The sequence below is a fragment of the Motacilla alba genome, chromosome 22 (genome assembly GCF_015832195.1).
Source record: "Motacilla alba alba isolate MOTALB_02 chromosome 22, Motacilla_alba_V1.0_pri, whole genome shotgun sequence".
Taxonomy (NCBI): Eukaryota; Metazoa; Chordata; class Aves; order Passeriformes; family Motacillidae; genus Motacilla; species Motacilla alba.
Genome location: NC_052037.1, coordinates 3,866,967 through 3,894,363, shown reverse-complemented (window position 1 = coordinate 3,894,363; position 27,397 = coordinate 3,866,967). Strand labels below are relative to the sequence as shown.

Sequence of the window (27,397 nt, the reverse complement as noted above, 5' to 3'; positions counted from 1 at the left end):
GGAGAGAGCAGTGATTTATGGAGCCCCCAGCCCTGCCCCCCGCCTGGGCTGCGAGTTTAATCCAGGGCCGCAAATTCAACATAAATCACTTGATTAAAAGCTCGACTTAATTTAAAGGGGGTGGGCAGAGTGCAGCTGATCGATTTAATTTACACCGGGAAGCAGCAACAAGCAGATGCATTTAAAAAGGCCGGGGAGGCCGGTGATGCTGCAGCTGCTTCAGCCGCCTCGGTTTAACCCTTTAAAGGCTCTGGAGGGGCTGGCAGCCCCTCTCACCCTCCCTCCATGCATGGGCAGCCACCTCCCACCCCGCTGCCCAAGCCCCGTGGGGTGCAGGGTGCTGGAACATTTTTATGGGCAGCGCTGGAGGCGTGAAAAACAGAATTCCCACAAAAAGCTGCTATCACGGCTGCTCCCTGAGCATCACCCTCCCCGAGCACTGCCTGCTCGAGCACCCAGAGCCCCGACAGTCCCCTCCCCACGGCCCCCCCAGGGACGGGCCGCGGGTGGCCAAGTCTCGGTTAAAGTCTTTAATAATTACAAGAATTCCAGATTCATTACAGAAGAGTTTACAACAAATAATATTTCTCCATACAAAGGCAAAATAAACTTTTCAAGTAACAGCGGCCTGGCACCGGCGGCAGGGATGGGGGGAGGATTTCAGGTGGCCCCTGCCCCAGCCAGGGAGTGCCCCGTCCGTCCGTCCGTCTGTCCGTCCGTGCCGGTGCCAGCGTGGTGGAGCAGAGCTGAGGCACTGGCACAGCCTGGGGAGCACGGACGGCTTGGGGTGAGGCTGCTCCCCTGGTAAGGCACTGGCAGGCGCTGCCCGGGGCTGGCACCGAGCTGGGCACCGCCTGGAGCGACCCCTGCTCCCCCCAGGGCAGGGGATGGGGGGCAGGAGCCCCCTCTCTCCCTCCCCAGGGCACTGGGTGGCCCCAGCCTCACCTGGGGGGGACGTGGGGCCAGGGCAAGGCCAGGCACGTAATGACAACGGATTCCCAAAAGGCATCGACACATTATTATTATTGTTTAATACAACCCCATATAAAACTGAAGCAGCAGCAGCAATTCTTATCGAGGGACCTAAACTGAAATAGGTTTAGAACATAATTTAAAAAAATAAAACCAGCAAAAATAGCAAAATATATGACTTTTTTTTTTTTTATAGCAACTGATATCTACCAGCCACTAGTACCTTCCTACCAAACTGGCATATCTCTGGTAACAACCCTTTTTAAAAAGACATGTAAATATATATTCATATTTATACATATTTTTCGTTATGTACACGGGACTCTGGGTTTAGCACGGGTGGGTTCGGTCGCCTCTGAGCAGTGCAGAGCTCCTGCCCTGGATGTGCCAGGCCTGGCTCAGCAAAGCCCACAGGTGCTGGTCCTGTGGCCCGGGGGCATCCTGGGCACAGAGGGAGCCCCACACCACGAGGCTCCCAGCACACTGAGGGTCCCAGCATGCCAAGGCTCCTGGTGTAATGGTGCTGGCACACCAGTGAGGCTCCTGGCACACCAGTGAGAGTCATGGCACACCAGAGAGGGTGCTGGCACACCAGTGAGGCTCCTGGCACACCAGTGAGGGTGCTGGCACACCAGTGAGGGTGCTGGAACACCAGTGAGGGTGCCGGAACACCAGTGAGGCTCCTGGCACACCAGTGAGAGTCATGGCACACCAGTGAGGCTCCTGGCACACCAGTGAGGCTCCTGGCACGCCAAGGCTCCCCCCTTGTGCAGCTGCAGGAGCCGGGTGCTGCTCCTGGCTCACCAGGCTCTCCGAGTGGCAGACCAGCCTGGCTCCCTGTGCCCGACCAGGAGGTGCCATCCCAGGATGCCTGGCTGGCTCTTTGGCCACGCATTGCCCACGGGAGAGGATTTCAGCTCAGCCAAGTGGGAATACTCAAGCACAGAAGTCACGGAGAAGAGGTTTAAAAATGAAAGGAGGAAAGGCCACGGAAACCCCGGAGCTGAACCCTCTGGGCTGTGGAGGGCTGACACAAGTGGCAGGAGAAGCTGGCAGGAGGTGGGTGGTTTTGGTTACGCGAGATGCTACGGATGTCTCTGAACCCTTTCTGCAACAGCTCAGCACAACCAGGCTGCGCAGGCAGCGTCCACGGGCACGGCACGGCGTGGCACCCTGGCACCCTGGCTGTGCCACCCTCAGTGTCGCTTCAGTCCACCGTTGCTGTGCTGAGGGGGGAACTTGGGAAGGCACGGCTCGTCCGGGAGCGGGTCGTGGGAAAACACCGAGTCCTCCCCCGAGGAGCAGGTGGAGCTGCGCGTGTCCGGGAAGCCGGGGGAATACTGATCCAGAGGCATGGACAGGTCCAGGTACTCCTGGGAGGGACAAACCCCAGCCACGGGCTCAGCAGGGGACCGGGCGGCCCCCAGGGAGAGCATCACCCAGGTGCCACCTCTCCTACCTGGTTGGAGGTCATGGCCACGATCCTGTCCAGGTCTTCCACCAGCTGCTTGAAGGTGGGTCTCTGGGAAGGGACGGCGTGCCAGCAATCCCGCATCATCATGTACCTGCCAGGGCAGGGCCAGGCGGGGCTCAGCCCGGGGCAGGCGGCTGGGGACCCCCACCCCCGGGAGCAGAGAAGCACCAGGAATGTGTGCCCAGTGCCCCTGTGCCCAGGCTGGAGCCACGGCCAGTGAGGATGCTGCTGCAGGGGCTGAGGTTAATCCCCCGTGTGCAAGGAAGGGAAACCCTCCTGGGCTGGTCTCTGCGCTGGGGTCACCCTGGGATTCCCTCCTGTCCATGGAGATGCTCATTACTGCAAATCTGGTTGACTGATGGTTTTGCTGGGACTGTAACTCCAAACATCTCCCTGCCACCCTCCATGCCCCAGCCCACGTTCTGCACCCAGCAGTGGCACTCAGAGACTTCAAACCCCTCCTCCCCATCCCAGCACTGCACTCACAGCTCGTTGGTGCAGTTGCTGGGCTTGTCCATCCTGTGACCTTCCTTCAGCAGCTTGAAGAGCTCCTCAACGGGCACACCGGGGTAGGGTGACCCACCCAGAGTGAAAATCTCCCACAGCAGCACCCCGAAGGACCACCTGGGAACACAGGGCAGACGCTGGGGCACCGGGGTGCTGACACCCCTCTGGGCCCCAGTTTGGGTACGGTGAGAGGCTGGTTTGCTGGGAGGAGCAGCCATCCACAGCTTCGATTCACTCTGCAGGATAAATGAGTCCCAGCACCAAATACAATCTGGATTCAAAACGTTCGGCTGGCTGACACCAATAGTAATTTCATTAAATCAAGGCAAATGCCATCCATGCATCTCCCCAGCAGGCCCTACTCACACGTCACTCTGGTGGGTGTAGATTCGGTCAAAGAGAGCCTCGGGGGCCATCCACTTCACTGGCAGGCGACCCTGGGACACAAAACCCACAGTGGCTGTGAGGGGTGAGCCCTGCGTGCCTGTGGCATTCCCAGCACACCCTGGAGCCTCCCCAGCCCACAGCACCCCTCGCACACCACTCACATTTGTCGTCTTCTTGTAGTAATCGATGTGGTGGATGTCACGGGCCAGCCCGAAGTCGGCGATCTTCATCACGTTGTCCTCTGTCACCAGCACGTTCCTGGCTGCCAGGTCCCTGTGGATGCACTGACCGAGCACGGGGCTCTCAGTACCGGACGGTTCCCCACCATGGGATGGGCAGGGAGCGAAGGGCGCGTGGCCCAGGCCCAGCCGCTGGGCTCCCCATCCCACCACAGCCCCCTGGGAGCTCCTCACCTTCTTGGAGGCCAGGTACTCCATGCCCCGTGCCACCTGGTAGGCACAGGACACCAGGTCCTTGAAGGAGAGCTGCTCCTCGGGGACGCGGGTGGGGTTGTAGCAGTACTCCATGCCCGGGGGCCGCCGTGCCTGCAGGTACTCCCGGAGGTTGCCCTTGCTGGCATATTCCACGATCACATAGAGGGGTCCTGAGGGGACGGTGGGATGAGAGGCTGGAACGTGGAGCAGGGCGCCAGGCCAGCTCCTCCAGGGGACAGCAGCTGGAGAGGTGGCAGAGGGGACACCTCCTCCCCACTCATGCACCCTCACCATCCTGCGTGCAGGCTCCCAGCAGGTTGATGATGTTCTTGTGCTTGCCGATCATCTTCATCATCTCCATCTCCGAGATGAGGTCAGACAGGTCCTTCTCCGTGGCGTCGGCTGAAGTGGAGAGGGCAGCACTTAGGGGGTGCCAGGCTGGGTTGCACACCGCAGACCCCAGCCAGGGCTGTGGCATCACGCCAGGACCACCCTTCTCGCCCCCACTTACACTTGAGCATCTTCACCGCCACCTTGGTCACACGGTTGGGCTTGTCCTTGTCAAGGCCGATGGCTTCTGCCAGCACCACCTGGCCGAAGCACCCTTCTCCCAGAGGCTTGCCCAGGATCAGCCTGCAGGGAGAAGACCCCGATGCAGCAGGGCAGCAGGGTGCTCCCGGCACCAGCAGCACCCTGGTGGGTGCTGGGCTCACCTGTCCCGGGGCAGCTCCCAGCGCGGGTCCTCGGGGAGCTCGTACTCGGAGACGCCGGCCAGCATGGGGGTGCCGCTGGAGGAGAGGCGCGAGGGCCGCACCAGCATCACGCCCGAGTTCATGGACGAGCTGGAGTCTGCCGACACCTGCAGTGGGGCCGTGGGTTACCTTCACGCAGTGCCCGGCCCGCGGCTGGCTGCCCCCGGGGGGGAAAAGGTGATGGGAGCCTTGGCACCCGCCCTGCCTGCAGCCCCTGCCTGCCCTGCCTGCAGCCCCTGCCCACCCTGCCTGCCCACCCTGCCTGCAGCCCCCTGTCCCCAGCCCCTGCCTGCAGCCCCTGCCCGCCCTGCCTGCCCACCCTGCCTGCAGCCCCCTGTCCCCAGCCCCTGCCCCCAGCCCCTGCCTGCAGCCCCTGCCCGCCCTGCCTGCAACCCCTGCCTGCAACCACTGCCTGCAACCACTGCCTGCAACCACTGCCTGCAGCTCCCTGCCTGCAGCCCCTGCTTGCAGCCCCTGCTTGCAGCCCCCTGCCTGCAACCCCTGCCCACCCTGCCTGCAGCCCCTGCCTGCAACCCCTGCCCACCCTGCCTGCCGCACCCTGCCTGCAGCCCCCTGTCCACAGCCCCTGCCCACCCTGCCCACAGCCCCTGCCTGCAGCCCCCTGCCCACCCTGCCTGCAGCTCCTGCCCCCCCTGCCCACAACCCCTGCCTGCAGCCCCCTGCCCCCAGCCCCTCTCCCCAGCCCCTGCCTGCAGCCCCTGCCCACCCTGCCTGTGTGCCCAGCAGTGCTGCTCCCCTCTGTGGAACTTTTAATTAGTCTCCATCATGCTGCAGGCCAAAATGCACAGCCTGGGAGCTCCCCCATGTCCTGAGTGTGTCCCACGCTCTGCTCAAACCTTGCACTGCTGTAAATCCTCCTGGTTCTCCTCATGAGCCCCGTCAGGGCGGGGATGAGGGGGAGCTGTGCAGGCTCCCCACCCTGCTGACTGTGCTGCCATCGGGGGCACAGCCAGGACAGCGCCCATCCTGTGCCACCGGCGGGCACAGGCTGGAGGGGGTGGCACGTGCAGCAGGGTGAGGTGGTCCTGAGTCTTTCTATCCATCCTCCCACCCATCCCCTGGGAAAGGCTGGGCTCCAGGAGAGGCAGTAGGTGCAAACAAACCCCCTCTCTACTTTCTGTTACCTGTCTGCGCAGGGGGATGCTCTTGGCCAGCTTGTGCACGGCCAGCTGGCTGTTGAAGTCTGTCTTCTTGGTGGTGCTCTTCAGTTTGTAGATGATGATGGTCACCACCATGCAGGAGATGAGGAAGGCTCCGATGCAGTAGATGATGATCTCCAGGTAGAAGGGAGACGTCATCATGGCTGGGGTGTCTTCAATGGCTGGGTCGGTGTGAACAGGGTGTTTGTTAGCACCCACCAGGCCCCGGGGAGTGGCACTGGGGAGCCCCTGGCTCCTCCCCAAGCTCAGTGGGGATGTGGGTGCAGCAGGGACTGGGGGCTGACCCCCACCCTGGCAGGGAAGGTGTGCAAGCAGCCCCCAGCTCATCATCCCCACGGCCAAGCGATGCCAAAAAAAAAAGCCTTTGGCATCTCTGCAGCAGCCCAGGGCGGGATGGGGTCAAATAGAACAGGTGTGAAGTGAGGGGACGGGGCCTGAGTCACCCCACAGGGAAGCAGCACCACGGGCAGCTTTGGGGACAGGTCTCTGTCCCAGCTGCTGTGCTCTGCCCACGCCTGGGAGCTGCAGGTCTGTCGGGATGTGGGGTCACCCCGTGCGTGAGGGAATGGAGTGTCTGGCAGTGCCTGGGGCTGCGGGAGTCCAGGCCTTGCTGGTAATGACTGGGGAGAGCTCAGAGCAGAGCAGCCGGCGTCACTCCAGCGGCAATGACCCGCTGTGGGAGCCTGGCTGCTGGGAGAAGGGACCCCCAGACCCTGCCTTGGTGCCTGAGGGGGTGTTGGAACAGCTCAGAGCCTGCAGCCACGTGCCGCAGTCCGTGGTGAATCCGGCAGGACGGGGCTGCCACTGCACCTCGTGCACCCCCAGCCTGACGCCCCCAAAGAGCAGAGCCTCAGAGAGAGGTGTGAGAGGGAGCTGAAGATTCCTGCCCCACCTCTGAGCACACCTGGCTGACAAAGCAGTGGCTGATAACTGGGAAAGTTTTGGCTGGAAAGCAACGAGCACACAGCACCCCAAAAGCTTTCCCACAGCTGTTATCAGGCTTTGGTCCCTGCATTGATAGCGAGGAGCAGCATCAATGGGGACGGGGCAGCCATCCCCACAGGGCAAGCACACACAGCCCTGGACAGCCCCACACCACGGGGCAAGGCCAGGCCCTGGCAGGGAAGGACAGCACTGCCAGCACCCCCAAACCCCCTGAAGGGCACCCCCCTGCCAGCACCCACCCCCAGCAGCGCTGGCCTGGCCCAGGGGTGTGAGACTGTCCTGCTCCGGTGGAGCCAGCCCTGGTTAAGGACCCCAGGTATGCATTGCCTGGGCCGGGGAGAGAGCGGGGGCAGACCCCAGCTGGGGTGGAGGGGGGCACAGAGCTGGGGGACACTGCCCCATCTGCTCCAGCTGCAGGGCAGCTCACACTGACCCAGGGGACAGGGGCTGGGAAGTGCTCTCTCCCAGACCACAATGCATACGTTGGAAAGGAGGGAGGAAAGGAAGAGGAGTATATACCTTCGAGAACTGTCAACCATGCAGAGTGATGGGAGATCCCAATAGAATTACCCGCCAAACATGTATACTCCCCAGCATCCTCAAATGAGACATTCCTTAAGTGAAGGACCTCCATTTCTTTGTCTGTCGTGTTAACGCCAGCCGTCTGGAAGGAAAAATGGAAGCAAAAAACGGAGAAGCAAACGACATGAGATCTTCTGGGAGGAGGCCAGAGAGGAGGGAGAGCCCAGTCTCATTTGCCAGACCCCCGGGGAGCAGACAGAGACCACTGCAGACCTGCTAGAGAGACCCTCGGGATGACCACTCATCCCGGCGGACCTAGGGAGATGCTGTTATAACCCTCCACCACACGGAGTGTCCTGCCCATCCGAGCATGCTGGCGATGGGCTGCATGGAGAAATCACCCGGGCAGAGCTGGCCGGCTGACGAGGGAGGCACCAGCACAGGGACGGGAGCACAGAGACAGGACAGAGATGAGAGGATGGCGGCAGGAGGGCAGCACAGACAGGGGATGCAGCACTGTGCCAGTCTGGGGTGCCTCAGAGACCCGGGTTGACTGGTGCCAGCCCCAGCAGGGACCTGGGCAGCTCTGGTGTCTGCACGATGGGGAGGGCAGCACACAGGACACACAGCGGGACACGAGACAGCAGCACAGAGCAGAGACACTGGGACACACACACAGAGCACGGCCAGCCCCGACGGGTATTTTTCCATGGTTGTTGCACCAGAAACAGCAGAAACAAGAGAGCCCAGAGTTTTGTCTTCCACCGCCAGGCATTCTTCGGGTTACCTGTGGCCAGGGGCCTGGTGACTGTGAGCCACGCAGACTGGTTGGCCTCGCCAATATAATTGGAAACCTTACAAACATACTCCCCGCTCTCGGCCTCTGTCACATTATACAGGGTCAGCACCTCCGCATCAGAGCTATTAATCCCCGAGTGCTGGAACAGACCAACAACACGCAGTCACACGGATGTGCCCAGGCACTGCAGCGCCTCGAGGGCTGGCACCGGCTCTGCCAGCGCAGGGGCTGCTCCCCCCACGCCCACAGGGGGTCACAGGAGGAAGGGGCAGGCAGGGATGGGGGTGTAACCCTGCTCCCCTCAGGAGCACAGCTGGGATGGCTGCACGGAGGCACAGAATGGGTTGGAAGGGATCCTTAAAGGCCACCCAGTCTGAACTCCTGCCACAGCTGGACCGGTGGCCAGCGTGCCCACTGAGTGGCACTGCTGGGGTGCAGAGGGAGCTGCTCTCCCTGGGATGACCCGGGGCTCAGCTCCCAGCTCCAGAGCTGCGCTCGCTGCCCGGGCCAGCCCACCCAGCCCTGTGCTGTGTGCCCTTAGGGCTCCAAAGGCACCGCAGAGCCAGCACACAGCTGGCACACACAGCCCTCCCTACTCCCTGCCCGGCAAGCTGGGGATGGCTCTGGGCTCCAGGTGCCCCCAGGCCGGTGGTCCCCAGCCCCAGGTGACTCTTGTGGCTGCCAGCGCCCTGCTCCTGCCCCGGGCACAGGGAAGCTGGCTGGGAGCACCCAGCGTGTGGCTTTACCTTCAGGATCTGCACGTAGGGCAGGTTGTCGGGGCCGATCTTGCTGCCGTTCACCTCAATGTGCTTCAGCCACTGGATGTGGGGCTGAGGGTCGCTGTAGACCTTGCAGACAAACTCCACGTTGCTGCCCAGGGCCACTGTCTTGTTGGCAGGCAGCCCTGCCTGCAGGATGGGCCGGTGTGGGGAGCGCTCTGCGGGACCAGGACATGGGGCACCTTACAACGGGGTCTGACGTGCCCCCTGCCCATCCCTGCAGCCCTCCATGCCCAGGACCCCTGGCTGAGGCGAGCACCCATGCACCCAACGCTGCATTGGTGTCCCCTTGGCCAGGAGCCTGCCTGCAGTGGGGTGACAGCATCCAGGATGGGGGACAGGTGAAACCTGGGTGTGGGGACAGGGACGTCGGCACCTATTGGGCAGGGTCAGAGGTCAAACAAACCTATGGAGGGCCCTGGCCGTTAACAAAGTGGCTGCCACTGTGGTGAGTCAGCATTAACAAAACCCTTTGTTCACCTCGCTGACTGTTCCCTTCAGTTTGCTCAGTGTAATCAAATTAAATCACATTTTTAATGGTTCATTTACTGGCATTTAGAGCAGCTCCACATGTGGAACTGCTCAGACCAGCCTTCCCAGCTGGGAATTATGGCTAATAAGGCGATTAGAACAAGTTTCTGTCTGGTCTATGAAATTATTTTCACCACAATTAAAAGCCCCCAGAGCAGGGTGGGGTGAACCTCTCGCTGCCCGGACGCGCACACCGGGGCAGGAGACACCACGGGGATGGGAGATGACCACAGGGATGGTGGGCAAGCCCCTTCCCTGGGAGCACAGCCCACCCATCCCTGCAGGCCGCTGCAGCCCTTGCTGCTTGGGCAGGCTGAGGGGGACGAGGGCGTGGGGTGAGCCCCCAGCGCCGTGCACTCACCCACGACGTCCAGCTGGTAGGTGTGGTTGATGCTGCCGTACTTGTTCTCCACGATGCAGGTGTAGTTGCCCTTATCAGACGGCACCACCGAGTCCATGATGATGCTCCAGGTTGCCTGGCGGACCTGGGGGCACGGGGGGCACGGAGCCAGTTACGTGCAGCACACACGAGCCCCAGGCCCTGCTCGTGTCACAGCTGGTTCAACCCCTGGCACGGGCAGGACATAAATCTCCCTTTGAGGTCACCTTTCTCCTTCCCTACAGAGGGGCTGTAATTGCTCCCAGCTGTCCCAGGAGGGACAGGAGCCACGGAGCCAGCTGTGCTGAGCAGATGTTGTCTCTCTCCTGGTGTGGGGACACCCTCCCTGGTGGCCCCCCTGTGTGCAGGGAACAAACCAGCATTGTTCCTCCTGCAGGAGCTGCCTCCACAGCTGGGCTGGGGGTCAGAGCCCACTGCTCCCCATGGTCAGTGAACCCTGTGCTGGGCAGTGGGCAGCTGCAGCCTGGTGTCCTGCACCCGGGGCACGCTGTGGGTGCTGCTGCCCCAGTGCATCTCCTCTGGGAGAGCCTCAGTGGCTCTGCTGGGAAGGGCAGTGCCCAGGTCCCTCTGGCCACGGGGCACCAGGAGGTTCCCCAAAAGCCAGCCCTGTCACTGCCAGCTCCAGCTGTGGCTCCTCATGGCAAACCCTCCTTGAGCCCAGCTGGGTTATTTCCACAGTCCTGCATTTCAGCCCTGCTGGCTAGCTGGGACACTGTGCTGGGACAGCCCCTCTCTCCCCACCCGTGAGCCCATGTCCCTCCAGGACACACTGCACAGAGCTGGAAGCTGCGACTTGGCCGCATTCCTGCTGCTGCCCCAGTCTCCTGACAGGAGCCCTGGCATGCAGGGCCATGTCTGGAGCTGCTTGTGACACTTGGCACGTGACCCAGTGGTGATGGTGGCCCCAGAGCGCCCTGGCTGGGCTGGTTCAGGGCTCCCAGCCTGGGAGACCCGGAGGGCTCCAGCCCTGCTCCTGAAAACAGAGAGATGGCAAAAGGGGACAGTGCTGCTCATCCCCTCCCCTGGGGAGAAAAGGAACATGGGGATGCTGCTCTGGAGCTGTGAGAAGGGGAAAGCCAAGCTGCCATCCCACCCAGGTGCCATCTGCAGCCTGGCTCTGCTGTGGGCACTGGGGAAGCAGCACTGAGCTCCTCCCCAGCTCAGGGAGCTTATGTGGGCCCCAAATACGTGCTGGAGCACCCCCACCAACCACTGCCGGGCACGGAGGGGCTCCTCCAGCCGGGGGGATGCCCAGACCCCTCCCCTTGCCCGGGCCCCATCCTCGGCGGGGGGATTAGGCGGAGGTGGCCGAGCCAGGCTGGCTCCTCGGCACAAGCCCCCTCCCCCAGGGCTGAGCTGGTACAAACATGACCCAGAAGCAGGTCACTGCTGCAGGGCCACTCCCCAGCAGCAATGTCAGAGGGGCCCATCTGCCCTGCTGGGGTGGCGCGGATGGGGGCTCGGTGCCTCTCCAGCCCCCTCGCTGTCCTGGCCCTGCCCAGGAGCCCCCAGCCCTGCAGTGCACAGAGCTGGGGGCTGTTCCCCCCTGCCCCACCCGTACCTTGTACCCCCCGATGCGGTGGTCGGGTTTGAACTCTTTGCCGTTCTTCAGCCAGCGCAGGGTGGGGTTGGGGGTCCCGCTCGATGGACATTTGAACTTCACTGTTTTGGCAGCGGGGACGGCGTGGAGCTTCTTCTCCATCTTCTCAGGATAGGTCCAGTAGGGAGCAATGGCCTCTGGGGAGCAGAGGGAGGGCTCAGCACGGCCAAACCCAGCAGCCTCCTGCTCCTGGAGAGACCCAAGGATGCCCAGAGCAGGGCTGAGACAGGAATCAAGAGAGATGCCAGCAGCCAAGGGCAGCTAAAGCAGGGAGGGGAGCTCTGGGACACAGGGCATTACCCACGAGACACAGCAGCCCTTTCCCTGTGGGGTGGATGCTCAGTTGCACCAGCAGTGACCCCGACACAGCCGTGCTGGCACAGCCCCTTGCTCTTCCAGCCCTGCCCTGCTCTCCCCGCAGTGCCACCAACACTGCCAGGTGCCCCGGGCTGCTGGCCCCATCCCTGGGTGATGCCCGTGTGTGCCCAGCCTCCCCCTGCCCGGCCGCAGGGCAGTGCCAAGGGCAAACCCAGCTCGCACGTACGGTTCGGCTTGGTGTTATCCGCCTCCTTCTCCTCCGACGAGGAGTCATCCTCATCATCATCATCCTCTGCAGAGGGGAGAGCGTCTGCAAGAGAAGCAATGGCCCTGCTGAGTCTCTGTGTGTGAGGGAGCCTTTGTGGCTGGCAGAGCATGGCGGGTGGGGGGGTGGTGGGGGCTGTGCCCGCTGAGGTGGGAGGGCAGGGCGGTGCTGATGCCCGGCAGGGGCATGGGGATCCCACAGAAATCCCCAGCAGAGGCAGGGCTGGCAGAGCCCACCGTCCCAGTGCCTGCAGCCACGGCCATCGTGAAGAGATTTGCTGCCAGAGATGACTTTGGAGCTCCTCACCCCACGTCTGGCGCCACCAACGCCCCGGGGGTGGCAGCCGAGACCCGCGAGGACAGACACGTCCCCACCTCGAGCATTCCTCCACCTCCAGCCTCACACTCCATCAGCACCGCTGCAGACCACGGCTCCCACCCAGCACGTGCCCCTTCTGGGGCGGCCCTGCAGCCCCCGGCCCCTCAGATAAACCTGAGCTGATTTCTGGCTGCTGCTCCTTGCACTGCAGTGGCCAGGAAGCCACAGCACCACACCGGGAACTCTTCTGGGCACCCACAAGGGGCAGGTCGGCCCCGAACTCACTGCGTGTGACCAGCGGGTGTGCAGGGGCCTGCAGGGGTGTGCAGGGGTGTGCAGGGGTGTGCAGAGGCAGCCTGCTCCTCGCTTCACAGCCTGGCCCCGCGGCTGCCCCGTCCCTGCACAGCCGGGGCTGCTACGAACCTGAGACGTTCACGGAGAAGTAGGTGGTCTCGCTCCCCGAGGGGCTGTTGGTCATGCAGGCATAGAGCCCTGAGTCCTCGGGCACCACGTCCCTGACCTCTACCTCCTCCCCGATGATGCGCGTGCGGTTGTTCTCGGCCAGCTGGATGCCATCCCGCACCCAGTTGATGCTCTGGACGTCATCCCGCAGCCGGCAGCGCAGCTGGAGCAGCTCACCGGGGTGGGCCGAGTACGACTCCACTTCGATTTTTGCTTTGGGCAGAGCTGGAGGAGTTAGGGGAGAGAAGAAGAGAAAACAAAAGGAGAAAAGGAATAGAGACCAAAGGAAAACCATGCTGCTGCTGCTGCGGCCTGGTTAATGAGGCAACATGCGCTGCTGGAATGCTCCCACTGCTGGGACATTCCCACTGCTGGGACATTCCCACTTCTGGGGTGCTCTCACTGCTGGGACATTCCCACTGCTGGGACATTCCCACTTCTGGGGTGCTCTCACTGCTGGGACATTCCCACTTCTGGGGTACTCTCACTGCTGGGACATTCCCACTGCTGGGACATTCCCGCTGGGGCACTGGGGACCCCAGCACTCAGGGGATGGAGCCTGTGGCAGCAGCAGCAGAGCAGAGGCAGAGGCTGCGAGCTCCCCAAGCAGCACCAAGTGCTTCCCTCTGCAGCAGGACCTGCTTGGAGCCCAGGCAGCTCCAAAGCCCTCACCCTTCTCGGCTCTTATGGAGCTTGATGGGGCAGGGGATTCCCAACAGGGGAGAAACAGGCAACAGTGACACCTCAGTGCTGCTGTATGGCAGGATCCAGCCTCGCCCAGAAGCATCCCAAATCCCTGCATGGCTCTGCCACCTCGCAGGGGTCTCGGGATCCCTACCACCACAAGCGGGCAGCCAGCAAAGCAGGCCAGGGTCCCCATGCCACCAGGACCCCCACCCTGGTTAGAGCAGGGCACTGCAGGGATGAAAGGGCAGGACAGCAGGCAGGGAGCGAGGGGGACAGGTCAGCCCAGGGGGCTCTGGCCAGACAGGCGCCGCCACGGCGATCCCATCCGCAGCATCCAGGCAGGGGAGCTGAGCTCCCCGAGGTGACACTTGTGTGAGCAGAGCAAAGATCCTTTCTCTCCATCCTGCTGTGACATGATCTCATCTCTCCCAGCCCTGAAGTGCCCAGGGCTCTGTCCTCAAGTCCTGCCCTCCATGGTGGGTGGTGCACGAGCAGCTCTCCTAGCCCAAGGCTTGGGCAAGATGCTGGGTTGGAAATCACCTCTTCAAATTCCACAGCCCACGGAAGGCTCCAGGCTGCTACAGCTCTGCAGAGGCTCCCTGGGATGATGTGGGTGGATGCAGGGTGATCATCATCCTAGACTGAGCTCCACAGGTTGGTGGGCACAGCTCCAGAGCCCAACTGTTCAGGCACCCCTTGACCTCTGCCTCCTCCTGGATAATGTGTGTCTGGTTGCTCTTGGCCAGCTGGATGCCATCGGGATGCCGTGGGAGCAGCACGAAGGGGCACAGGGCACTGCTGCAGATGCTCCTCTCAGGGGCTGGAAAATCCCAATACACGCAGCAGAACCAGCCAGGAGATGTTCAAGCTTCAGCTGATCTGTGGCTCGAGGGCTGAGCCCGCCAGGATTTCTGAGTGCCCAATGATCCAGACAAGAACAACCTCTGCTCCCTGCTCTGCACATGAACAGCACAGAGCCCCTCGCCCTGGGCCACTGCTGTGGAGTGGCACAGGGTCTCTGCTGTGGTCTCCTCTCCTCCAGAGAGGAGCCAGGGCATGCAGACAGCAACAGGGCCAGGAGCAGCAGCGAGGCCTCGCTCCTCCCTGCTCCCAACAGCCACTCTGTGCAGCCAAAAATGAAAGCTCGGCTCTGCAGAACTCTGATTCACCGCACCGTGACCTGCACTTCACTTTCTGGCCACTTCTCTTTGCCTTGGACTGATGAGAAGCTTCATGGGAAAAACATTCATGAGCAGCTCCAGAGTTTCTCCTCTTTCTTTTGCTCAGCACTTGAAGGAAAACAGTGGGATGGGGTAGAATTCCCTTTCCTCAGTCCAGGGCTCCAGTTCAGCCGTGAGAGGTTACAAAACATTTTAATGTGGAAGGAGGAGACCAATGGGGGCCCCCCTTTGGTGGTGGGGAAGGGTCTTGCTTTGCAATCCTGTTTTTCCCTGATTTTCTCCAACAGGACGGGCACTTCTCACAGCTCTGATTTGTGTTTCAAGTGCTCAGTCACAGGCATCTCCAAAGGCTCACAAAGCAGCAGTGACATCTCATCCTGCCCCCCCGAACCCCCGGGGCTGGGTAACACCACATCCTCCTGCCCATCCCAGCTCCCTCCTCACACAGAGCAAGGCCAGGGGGCAACAAACAGCCATGAAAACCCAAAAACCAGCACGAGCCCAGTGCTGCAGCCACATCTGCTCTTATCTGGCTCCCACCTCTGCCCCTTCCCAGGCATCAGCAAACTTCCCTATGGAACAGAACAGCCCTGCAGGGAAACTGGGGTGGTCACTCCTCCCAGCCTTGAGCTCCACCAGCACCCCACAGCTGCACCTGGGCAATGTCAAGAGGTGTTCTGGGCATGGAAAAGGCCTTTGGAGGAGGGGAAGTTTCAGGAGACCCCAGCCTGAGCCAGGGCTTGAGGAAGCAGCATTCCAGGTTCAGGAGGGTCCCTTCCCAATGGCCACAGGTCCCTGGGTGTGCTATGCAAGTGCCACTGCTCCTTCAGACCCTTCTGACCCCTCTAAAAACTTCCAGCCCCACTGAGCCAGGGGCTGGTTTGCATCAGCAGCATGACTGGGGCACGGAGGTGGCCAGGTGACGGATGGAGAGGGGAGGCAGAGGGCGCGGTGGGGTGTGCCCTTGGTCACCCACGGCACGAGGGGAGGCAAAGGGCACAGTAGGGTGTTTGATCACCCATGGCATGAGAGGGGAGGCAGAGGGCACGGTGGGGTGTGCCCTTTGGATACCCACGGCACGAGAGGGGAGGCAGAGGGCACAGTAGGGTGTTTGATCACCCATGGCACAAGGCAGGAGGCAGAGGGCACGGTGGGGTGTGCCCTTTGGATACCCACGGCACGAGAGGGGAGGCAGAGGGCACGGTGGGGTGTGCCCTTGGTCACTCACAGCATGAGACAGGAGGCAGAGGGCACGGTGGGGTGTGCCCTTTGGATACCCACGGCACTCCTCTGGCACTCGGGAGGAAGTGGAAAACGCAGCCTGGTGGGAAGGCTCTCAGAAGGAATTCACAGGCCAATGAGCACGGCCAGGTTTGCTCAGCCTCTCGGTGGGGCTGAGCAGCACGGTGGCCCTGGCAGGCAGAGAGCACTGTGGCTGCTGGCATGGCACAGATGGCACCGGGGGCACTGAGAGCTGCTGGTGTGAGCCGTGGCGCTGGTGTGGTTAATGATTGCTGGTCTCACCAGCCCGAGACATCCCTGTCTCACATCCCCTCCTCTTTCCTGTACCTTAAACCACAGCACGGGGCACAGCCCCACGGCAGAGCCTCCCCATGGGCACCAGCCAGGCCCACAGGGGCCACCTCTCCAAAGGTTCATCAGCCAGACCAGCACTTGGCTCTCAGCCCCGAGGCTCTGGGTGCTCCCAGCCCTGCACAAAGGTCGCTCGGTGGGAGTCCTCACCTCAGCTGGGAGCTGTGGGGCTGGTCACAGCCCCTTTCAGCAAACAGGGTGACAGGGCACAGGAACACCAGTCCCACAGGCCTCGTCCACCCCAGGGGACAGGAGGGCTCATGCCCACGGGGAGCCCCGAGGTCCCCAGTGAGGAAAGGGGCAGCTCCAGCCCAGGGTGCCTGCGTGAGCACCCCCAGAAGCTGCACGGTGCCATGCTGGGGGCAGCTGCCACGGGTTTATTACTTTATTCCAGCTTTGAAATGGAACCGGGAGCGGAGCCGAGCCCAGCGAGCGCTGGCCAGATGGAGAGTGTCACCAAGTGCATATAACTGTCACCGACGGGGACAGCAGGGACAGGGACACGGGGCAGCCCTGCGGACAGGAGCTGCATGCGCTCACTGTGCCCCCTCTCTCCGTGCTGCCCGTGCCCCTCAGGCTGGGCACACACCGCGGGGAGCCCGGGGTGCACCCTCCAAGCACAGAGAGCCCCAGGCTGTGCCGGCCATGGCGATGGTGACGATGGCAATAAAGGGGCCAACAAAGCGGCGCGGGGACAATGCGGGCGGGGGGCGCGGAGCCGCAGGCGCCGGTTGCCCTGGAGACCCCAGCGGGGCTTTCCGAAGGTATTTCCTGAAGAAAAAGCACACACATGCCCGGCAGCCCCACTAATCCCAACAGGAAGCGCTCACTGGGACGTGGGGATTGGCTTCTTTTTGATTTAAACAGCTCCTCACGCTGCCGTGCCCCCCAGCCCGGGCTGTGCCGGGGGCACGGCCCGAGGTGCAGCATCCCGGCTGCTCCAGGGCCTTGCTCACCCCTGGATCCAGGGAAAGGCGGCAGCAGGGAGATGCCAGCAGATGAGCATCACAAGGCACACACGGCTCAGTGCTCAGGGCACCCCCAGCTCCTCCTGTCCTCCACACCCTCCGCTCCCCGGCTGCTTCCTCCGCAGGGAGAGGGGATCCGTGTCCCGCTCCAGGCCCTCCCGCTCTCCCAGCCTGCGCCGCAAATGAAGCAGCACTTAATTAACAGGCGCCTTGGGAATTTGCAAAGCTGTCAGGATAAACCCACCCCTTTCCCCCTTTCCCCCCCCGGCCACGCTCAGAGCCCTGGAGGCAGCGGCTTGGGGCACAGACACCTCCCCATCGGCTCCCCCCGGGCATGGGACACACGGGGGGGTCACAGGAGAACATGGGACACACGGGGGGGTCACAGGAGAACACCCCAACCCGCAGGTTTTGGCTGGCTTTGCGTGGCCCTGGCTCGCTGCTGGAGCTGAGTGTCCATTCCTGTGCCCACCTCCCTCCTGCCCTGCCCCAGGCTGCTGCACATGGGGGCTCCACACTCGGGGGCCCTCCTGCTCTCCCCGGGCCAGCTCCACAGCCCCGGCAGAGTACAAGAGTCTTATTTCTTTTTTTGCTCCTCAATTAAAGGCCGGAGTGACAGCCTCCGAGTGGAAAGGCGGGAGGATGGAACAAAGCCGGCCCGGCAGGCTGGGAGGGGACGGGTGTGATGCCCTGGAGGACACAGCCGTGGCAGCCGGGACTGGGCAGCTGCAGCAGCGGGGTCTGGGGGTGCTGCTGGGCCCCCCGAGCTCCGGGAACAGTCCTGGGCTGCTGCCATCAACAGCAGAAGAGCAGGAGGCTGCAGGCTTGGCAGGGAATCCCTGGGCTGCTTGTGGGGCTCCAGCAAGGAGTCAGCTACTCCAAACGGGATCCCCCGGGCTTCCCGAGGCACTGGGTGGGAGACATCAAGAGCTGCAAGAACAAGGAGGGACTGGGCAGCAGGGAAATGGGGAGGGGGACAGAGCTGAGGGTCAGCAGTGCTCTGGGGAGCAGCAGGGACAAGCCAAAGACCCTCGTGGGCTCCCCAGGCTACCTGGGCTGAGCACATTGCCTGCTTAGCTCCTGCAGGGTCCAGAGCAAGACCCCCTGGACGAGCTGGGGACAACAAAGCCCCGGGAGCCAGGGCCCCTGCTGGCCCCACAGATGGCCGGGGGGGGTTAAGCCTGTGGCCAGCTGGGCAGCCCTGGGAAATGGGGCAGCCCTCGGGCCCTGCCCCACGGGGAGGGGGCTGCAGCCCAGTCCCCTGTGCTTTGGAGTGCAAACACACCCCCCAGGGGAGAATCTGCTGCACTGGGGCAGTTTGGGGCGCAGCGTGTCCCAAAAGAAGCTGCTCCAGGCAGAACCCCCCTGGCCCAGGACACGGCTCCCCGGGACAATCTGCTGGGCCACTCGGCACCCCCTGCAGGGCCAAGGCAGCCCCCTGCGAGGAGATGCCTGAGCAGCGGCTGGGACAATGGCAGACAAGGAGAGAGGGGAAAAAAAACCTTGGCAATTTTCTGCAGGTTTCTATTTAACCTGGAGACAAAGAGCGGCTTTGTGCGAGGGAGGGACAGAGGCTGCGCATGGAAATTTCTTGGCTTTTCCCCTTAACCAGGGTTTTTTCACCACCTCCAAATTTAGGTAACTATAAAATGCAGTAAATGCCTGTTAATGTTTTATTTGCTCCAGACTTTTTGGTACTGGGAGGGAGCCCCCGACGAGCAGAGCTCCCAAACTCCCTCCCACACCACAGGGAAGGGGGGGGAGGCAGAGCTGAAGCCCCCTCCATGTGAGGCCAGGCCGCTGGCCGGCCGCGGGGGATTACTCCTCCCTGAGAAGGGAGCTTAGCTGCCTCAGAACCGGGAGTAAACTGAAACCCCATAAACATGCAGAACAAAGTCCGGCAAAGCTGCTGCCTCCACCACCGAGGGACCGAGCGGGGTGATGGGGGATGCTCCTGAGTCACGGTGCCACGGGGGAAGGACAGAGACCTCGGCCCCCAGGACACATCGGCCCTCAGCATGGCAGCTGAACCCCATCCACACCCCTGGGGACCCCAAAACCCCTGGGGCCGGGCCGGAGCCTGCCCCTGAGAGATGCTGGTGGCTCAGTTCTGGCTGCAGGTCCTGGCCCAGCACTGGCTCTTCCCATCCCACACGTCCTGCTGGGAACATTTTGTTCCCACCAGTCGGCTCCCGAGCCAAGGGACGGATTCTGCCCCAGCCGGGCTCCTGCTGTGGCACTAATTGGGCCGCCCTGGTGAGAACCGTGTCGGAAAATGTTTCCAGAGGTTATTGTTAGCCCTGGCATGAGGCTGGCGAGGAACCAGCTCCCTCCTCTCCAACCTCTCCTCCTCCACTGGCACCGCCTGACGCGGCTCCCAAACCCGCCAGGAGCTGCAGGGCTCCTCATGCACCCCAAAATTCACCTGTGCTCCATCAGCTCCCCTCAGCCTGAACACCCAACACTTCTCTCAGTGCCGCGGCCGGGGCTGGGGCTGCAGGTGGTGCTCTCCTGGCAGCACAGAGCCATCCTTACCCCAAACACTGCCAGGAAACCTCTTCCAGGAAGAGCAATCTCCTGAGAAAAACATGTTTACCACTGTCAACCGCATTGTTTACAGATGCGGGGAGCAGGCACGCCAGTGGAAAAATCTCAGCAATGGTCCCTGCGAGTGAAGCTCTGCCCGGGCTCCTCTCTGGAGCTGCAGCTCCCCAGGGACCATGCACGGCTCTGGCTGTCTCCTGAGGTGTCACCCCACAGGGTGTGACCTGTCACCAGGGTACTTGCTGCTCCAGTCAGAGATGCCAACCCCGGCAGCCGAGGGCATCACCCCCAAGGGCATCTCCCCCGGGGGCTGGTGCAGCTGCAGAGGGGCCACCGGCCAGCTGCCAGCTGCCACCCTGAGCCCTGAGGGGACCCCGGGGCGCCTCCCAGCGCCGTGCCCCTCCGGCCACAGCGGCAATCTGCCTCTCAGGGCTCTGCTGGGAGGAAGGGGGAAGGGGGAGCGAGTCTTAAAAAGCAGAGCAGTGCCCACAGACCAGACATTCTTGGGTAATTAGAACCAAAAGGAGCGAGTCAGAGCCCCGCTGCCGGCTCTGGTTATTCTCTGCCGCGCCGAGGGCCAGGGCTCCGAGGCGCCGGAGCGGGGCTCTCTGCCCAGGGCCAGGCGACCCACTTGGCCCATCCCTGAGCCTTGGGGTGCCCCCACACTGCAGAGCTGAGGCAGGAGCACCCCTGGTCCCTGCCACCAGCCTTGCTCCCAGGGGACAGCAGCGATAACAAGGGAGGGGATGTCCTGGTCAGGGACTGCACTCCCCAGCTCCAGCTCTGCTGGAGCAGAGATTTGGACTGCACAAACCACATGAGCCAGCCCCGGCTCTGCGCCCCTGCCTTGGGCATTTCCAGCTGGGAGCAACACCGGAGCATCCCGAGGGTTTCTGCAGGGTGCATTCATCCCTAGCACTGCCAGCTGGCAAAAGCTGAACCAGTACCTTGCACCCAAACCTTCATCCCCACTAGTGAGCCCAGGATCACCCCAGTGGGGCCAACAGGGTGGGAGCAGCCTCACACACATCCCAGGTTACAGATCATCACAGGGGTGACAGTGCCGTCACAGGAAGTGATCCCAGCAGGGGACACAGCCCCGGGGGCTCTGCACCCTCCTCCAAACCAACAGGTCAGGGTTTGCCACCATTTTCTCCAGGTTTAAAACATCCCCAGGCACTGCTGGAGCCACACACCCACTTCTGTGCCCACACAAACCACCCTGGGGACAACACGTGCCATGTCCCCAGAGGCACCAGCTCCCAGGCAGCCTGGGTGACACCACAGGTGGCACTGGGGACGTGCTGGTGGCCCCACAGCTGGAGCACACGCCAGCCTCTGCCTCAGGGAAGAGCAGCTGGTGTCACCCAGGAGGAACACAAAGGACGAGGGAGCGGGGGCACGGGCCGTGCTCTTACCTTGCTCGGGCAGGGTGGGGGCCGGCCGGGCAGCGGAGAGCGCGGCTGCGACCAGCACAGCCCAAAGGATGAGGCACCGCCAGGTCCACATCCCACTGCTGCGGCTACTGCTCGGCGACTGGGCTCCGCAACTGCCACTCCATGGGGGCCCCGGGCTGGCCCGGGGGCAGGGGGGTCTCCGCAGGGCTGGCAGCCCCTACAAGCTGGGAAGGATGAAAGCAGAGTCAGGCAGGGCCAGCTCCCCACATCCCGCCATCCAGCACGGCGTGCGCTTGCTCCTCCCGCATCCAGCCCAGACAGCAGGACGTCCCTGGATCGACGGATGTCCCCAGACTGCGGTGGCAGGTCTCCACAGACCCCTCAGCAGCCTGACACGACCTGGCACTGACTGGCAGGGTTATGTTTCCCTGTGTAAAAGCGCTGATGTGTCAAGAGTGAAACCGCTGGCGAAGCAGAACCAAATGCAGCAAGATTTCCCAGAACGGTGAGAGAAACATTAACGCCAGTTAAAGTAAGGGAGATTCCTGCTCTCATCTTCCTGTGCTTTGTCAGGTGCTGCTGACCCATGGCTTCACTGGGGGATATCCCTTATCCAGAGCAAAATCTTGTGTTGTCTGTGCCACCCTTAGCAAAGCAGCTCTCACTGCAAACTCCAGCCCCCACCATTCCCTATAGGATCCATAGGGCACATAGCAGCCACCCCCTTGGAGAGGCCTTCCTGGAGCCAGAGGGTCAGCCAGCTGCAGCCCATCTCTTTCCACCAACAGCTGTTTTTGAAGTGGCTGTGTGAGGAGAAATCCCCCGGCATCCAGGGCCAACTCTGCAACTCCCTCTCGTCGCTGCCAGCTCTCACGCTGGGCTCTCCAGCACACCCATCCCCTCAGGTCCCCATCCCTTTCCAGGGGACTGCTCCGTGCAGGGCAGCTCCAGAGCTGGGTTCTGGCACAGGGAGGCCCAGCAGAGCCTGATCCTGCCTCTGATCAGGGTGCTGTGGGGGCGTGCCCTCCACGGCCCTCATTCCTCCTTCCCTCTGGCCATCCCTCCTTCTCTCCATGCCAGGAGCATGGAGCTCTTCCAAGACACGTTCCAGGGGGACACTGGAGCCCAAACCCAGCCGCCCCCGGCCGACTGCTCCGAGCCGTGCGGATGGGAACAAGCCCCTGTGCTCCACCCCCGCGCCACATCTGCACCTCGGCAGCAGCCTGGGATGAGGTCCCGACGCTGGCCACGGCTGATGGTCCCGCCGGGCTCTGCCGAGGAGATCCTGCCCAGCCATTGCACAACCGCGCAGCCCCGGCCAGGGCGCCGCTGGCAGCGGCAGCTCTGGGACAACTACAAGGACCAGGACGTGGACAGGACAACACCATCCCACAAACCCTTCCCCGCGGCACCTCCGGGGGTACAGCTGTGCCTCCAGGCCCCTCAGCCCCTGCCGAGCATCCCGAGCTCACCCGGTCGCTCTCCCCGCCGCCGCGCGCGGTGCCGTCCCCGACCTGCCGCGGGAACAGGCGCTTCCCTTCGCCGAAAGGCGTCAGGCTGAAGTACACACTGTTAAAAACAGTGAGTAATAATCGTAGTGAGTAATGATCTGCTACTCATCCTCCCCACGCACTCGCCCCGTGGAGCTCTGGCCTCTGCCTCTCCTGCTCCAGCGTGGGACCCTGCGCTCCCTGTACCCGGAGCGGTGGCTTTTCCCCAGGGATGGGCTGAGCAGCCACGAGCCCCAAAGGGCTTAGATCCTCCAAAGAGCCTCTGCACCCAAAGGAAGCCCAGCTAGGGAGTAGCTGTGGGGGCTCCAGCTGCCTCCTTCCTGCCCAACTGCTCTGGCTGGCACAGGAGTATTTGGGAGCCAAGCTATTGACACAAGGAGTTGAGCAGGGAAAAGGGCACCCAGCAAACACAGGTGTTATCTCCACCACCAGCGCTCCCAGGCACTGGGCAGTGCTTGGAAATAGTGATTGAATGTTCAGGATTTATCAGGGTTTGGAAAGGGGAGGTGGAATTCTTTGACGGGGGGTGGAAAAAAAAAGTCTTTGGTATTTCTGGAAATTATTTTCTGTCTCTCGGTGGCTTTGTTTATTGACAGCACATGCTCCCCGGAACATGCCCTAATGCGGAGCGTCTGCGTGGGCCTCCCGAGCCGGCCCCGCGCCGAGGGGAGGGATGGAGGGATGGAGGAGAGCCCAGTGCCTCCAGTTCCTGAAAAATGAGTCAGTGCTGGCTCGCACACAGCAGAGCCCTTCTCCAGATACACCTCGGAGCGGGTGCCTTCCAGCTGATTCAGGGGCTTGACAGCAGGATATTTCCATGGCGTAGGGATGGCTCGGCAGCCCAGAGCTGTGCCGTGGCTGAGAGGGTCACTGGAGGGAGGAAGAGAGGAACAGAGGGAAGGGTGCCAGGACCCAGCAAGAGCACACGGAGATGGTCGGCTTCCCAGGGCAGTGAGGGAGGGTGCAGCAGCCACGGCATGGCTGGAGGGCAGCAGGACTGGGACGCATCCTGCCTGCTCCTTCTGGACAGGTTCAGCAGCACCTGAGGGAATCTCAGTGCTCAGAGATGCTGAAGAGGCAGCACAGACCTCTTCCTCCTTCCCAAGGGAAAAGGGGACACTGGGCAACCCCAAGACACCTGCCCTCATGACTCCTTGGTGTCCACTCAGGAAGGAGGCAAGGAAGTGGGGAGAGCACTCCTACCTGTGCAAACAACAGCACGGCTCTTTTCCGTGTTTATCCAGCTTTTATACAAATCCCAACAGGAAACCATTTGCTCTGGAGGATGGCAGCTCGGGCAGGGTGGGTCCCTGGCTCCTGCTGGGCGCTGGGCACCATCCCCACTCCCCGTGGCCCCAGCACACTGCAATTTACTGCTCCGGGGTGGATTCAAACAACTAAAAACAGAAGCAGCTAGAGAGGAGCCAGGGCTAAGTGCCCCTCAGAGACCTGCCTCCAAAACTGCAATTACAACCAGCCATTACACCCACGGAGCTATTTTGGAGTGGTGATGGACAGCCCTGTGCCCATCTGTGCACCCTCCAGGGGCACATGCTCCCTGTGTGCCAGGAAAGATGTTCTCACTCTGCCTTTGCACACCAGTGTGTCCATGAGGAGTCTTGTGCAACCTGTCCCCCACTGTCCTCAGGGACTCTGAGGGCTGCACTTTCACTCCTCGCATCTCCCACAGCCCTGAGTCACAGGGCTGAGCTGTCCCAGGGACGTGGCACAGACTGGACCTTCCCACTTGCACAGCAGATGCACCCCATGGTTCTGAGCTGAGTAGCTCGGAGTGGGGAAGCCCCTTCCTGTCCTGGAATGCATCCGAGGTGCCAAACACAGGAGCTGGTGCTGGAGCAGGGTGTCCAGCCGGGGTTGGAATGCTGTGACATCTGCAGGGGAGCCCTGATCTGATCCCCGGGTGCTGGATGTGATGGGGCTGGCTGCTGCCATGGGCTTGCTGGGGCCGGGAGCTCTGGTTCCTTTCCTCTGCCTCCCTGTTGGGGCAGAGATGGCCTGAGGCATTCATCACCTTGGCACCAGCAGCCAGTGGGTAACACAGCAGGCAGGAAAAGAACAGGGACAGGCCAAGTCCAACAGGGAGAAGAGTCTGAGCTCAGCTCCTGGGTCTGCACAGCATCAGAAGCCTGAGGTGGCAGACTGTGCCCAGCCAGGCGCAGTCCCTGTCCCTCAGGAGGGGAGGTGGTGACTGCCAGCAGACCACCCTGCCTGGCACAGATGCCCCTCAGCTCCAAAGCACATGAAAAGAGACTCCTTTTCCTCTGAGGCACAACAAAAGCAGCCCTCCAGCTGCCCTTGGGGAAGAAGGACACGCCAAAGGCACAATCCGAGGGCAGCAGGAGCGAAGCCTTTCCCTCGCCCGGCGCTCCGTGCCCCAACCTGTGGCTCAGGTCAAGAACCAAGTATTTGCTGAAATAAAAAGCAAACACAACTGCACATGGAACTGTAGGGAAAAACTGTAATGCTTAAAGCAGACACATGCTTGGAAAAATAAATATCCAACTGTGCAGCATAAAGAGCACGTTAACCCTTCCCAGCTGGCCGCCAGGACTTAGGGCTACCAGGGGCACCTCCAGCACCGAGCTGTGGGCGGGTATCCAGCGGTGGGAGAGCCTGGGACACGGGGCAGGAACAACAGGGAAAGGCCCAGCCTCACCCACAGATCTCCATAAAACCATCGCAGTTTTAGAAGCATCCTCACACTCAGGGATCTCTCCCTACCTGAAGACTTGATTTTCAGAGCCACAGAACAACCATTGGTACCCAAAAATCTATGCTGGGCTGGTCGCCCTGACTGGGAGGAGACTGGTCAAGGACAGGGACACTGGGACACCATCACAGCCTGCCATCCAGGCAGGGACAGAGACCCATTCCCCAGCCTGGGAGGGAGCTGGGTGGGGTTTTCACTACATTGCACTCCTCCAAGGAAAGCCATCGGGAGGGGAAGGACACACATTTGCCATCATTCCCAGAAGCAGAAAGTCCCCAAAGGGGCAGAAAGTTGGATTTTCAGGATGGGATGAGCATCTGTGAGTGGCCCCTTCCAGCAGCCAGGACTCGGGGGGGGGCTCCACCTGGGGCTGGAGACAATAGGGCTCCTGGCTCAGGTTATGTTTTTAGGTGGGTAAATAAAGAGGGAGCTCCGGCTCACCTCTGGCAGTGACCCTTCCCCCAGGGCCCGCACCTCGTGTGCAGAACAGCCCAGACGAGGCTCCCGCCGGCCGCCTTCAGCCCGGCACCACTCGTGCCTGCACCCCGCCGGGGCAGGGGCGATTTATTTTAATCCCCTCGGAGCAACACAAGGAAAAGGCAGCAGTGCATGCCAGCCAGCACAGGGATTAAGGGAGGAAGTGCTCCTGAGTGGGGAAGATGGCTGCTAGCCAGAGCAGGGGGCTGCAGGGCCCACGCTCCTGCGGCGGCCCCGGGCAGCGCGGGGGGGCTCTCCCTGCGCCCCGCTCCCTGTGCTGGCATCCAGCTCGTGGGCACCGGAGAGCCCCGGCGGAGCGAACCACCGCCTCCACCTGCGCACAGCCTCCCTCCGGCCGGGAGCCGGCAGCTCCGAGCCGCTGGGTTCGCCGAGCCGCTCGGTTTAACCGGGGAGGGAGCTGCCCCGGCCCGCCGCGATCCGGGACACGGGGCAGGAACTCGGCAAACCGGGCAGAGAGGGAACGGCGGGGCAGCCGCGGGGCTCCTCGGCCTCACCTGAACGCGGACACGCTCTGCTCTGGGCTCACACGAGGCCAGCGGCCACCTCCATGTCTCCCGGCCCCAGAACCCACAAAAACCACAACCAAACCCCTCTGCGACCCATCCCTCCGGTGCCGAGGGCCACCGCACCGGCGCGGCGGTCACCGCCGTCGCAGGTGTCGCCGCCGCCTCCCCGCACTCCCGGCACCTCCGCCGTGGGCGGACGAGCGGTTCCCGGAGCCCGGCACGGCGCGGGGATGCGGCGGCTCCGGGAGCCCCACCGGCGAGGACACACAAAGGGAAGCACCAGCTCTGGGACGGCGTTATTCCAGAGCCTCCATTCCCGCTGACCGCCCCGCGATCCCAAAACTGAAACACAACCAAATCCAGCTCCTTCTCCTTCTCCTTTTTTTTTTTTTTTTCTGGAAGCCGCAAGGCTCCCGCTCAGGTACTTTTCGGGAATAAGGGGCCAGGCAACGACTCGGAAAACGACCCCCGATTCCCGCCAGGCTGTCCCGGGGCCGGGAGGGGTTTCAGGCTCGGGACGGTGGGGGCGGTTCCAGTCTCGGTTCGGCCGATGGACGGGCTCGGACCCGCCGCCTTCCCAAACTGCTGCCCCCCGAGCGGCTGCACCTCAGGAACGGCCCCGGGGCCCCCGACCCCCGCACACCGGACCGGCCCCGCTGCCCGCAACCCCCCCGGTCCCTCAAGGCGGAGCCCCCCCCGAGCCGTTGCCGCCGTCGAGCCGCCCCGCCCGGGCAACGAGGCGCACCTGGGGGGGTTCGGCCACGACCGAGCCCCGTCCCCCGACCGAGCCCCCGGAGCACAAAGCGACGCCCCGCGGTGCCGGTGCCGCCCCCCGCCCCGCGCAGAGCGGCCGCCGTTACTCACCGGAGCCCCGCGGGCGGCGGCGGCGGCGCGGTACCGCCGCTCCCGGGAACAATGGAGGGGAGCCCCGGCCGGGGCGAGAGGCGCAGCCCCGCCGCCGCCGCGCTCACAGCGGCCGCCCCATGGCAGCCCCGGTCCGGCCCGGCCGGCGGAGGCGGCGGGAGGCGCTCCCGGAGCCGCTGCCGGACGCGCTCCCGAAGGCGCGGCCGCCCCGACGCCGCCGCTGCCGCTGCCCGCCCGCCGCGTCCCGCCGAGCGCCCGCCGCCGCCGAACT

The 27,397-nt window shown here is 62.8% G+C and overlaps 1 protein-coding gene across 4 annotated transcripts; it reads right to left on the bottom strand.

Annotated features, from left to right (window-relative positions):
* Positions 1 to 515: 515 nt before the first annotated feature.
* Positions 516 to 27,397, bottom strand: FGFR1 (fibroblast growth factor receptor 1). 4 transcript variants are annotated; one of them, XM_038160367.1, is made up of 18 exons: positions 27,127 to 27,397; positions 21,038 to 21,240; positions 12,608 to 12,871; positions 11,828 to 11,911; positions 11,245 to 11,420; positions 9,645 to 9,768; positions 8,720 to 8,910; positions 7,172 to 7,316; positions 5,666 to 5,868; positions 4,488 to 4,633; positions 4,286 to 4,407; positions 4,066 to 4,176; positions 3,754 to 3,944; positions 3,502 to 3,624; positions 3,320 to 3,390; positions 2,933 to 3,070; positions 2,432 to 2,537; positions 516 to 2,345 (listed from the first exon to the last, which is right to left on the bottom strand). In XM_038160367.1, exons 2-18 carry the CDS (start codon positions 21,126 to 21,128, stop codon positions 2,169 to 2,171), a joined length of 2,463 nt encoding a protein of 820 aa, XP_038016295.1. In that variant the 5' UTR covers positions 21,129 to 21,240; positions 27,127 to 27,397; the 3' UTR covers positions 516 to 2,168. The 4 variants fall into 4 exon arrangements, with proteins under 4 accessions (XP_038016295.1, XP_038016296.1, XP_038016297.1 ...); XM_038160368.1 differs by having other exon boundaries at positions 2,169 to 2,345; positions 5,672 to 5,868; XM_038160369.1 differs by lacking the exon at positions 12,608 to 12,871 and having other exon boundaries at positions 2,169 to 2,345.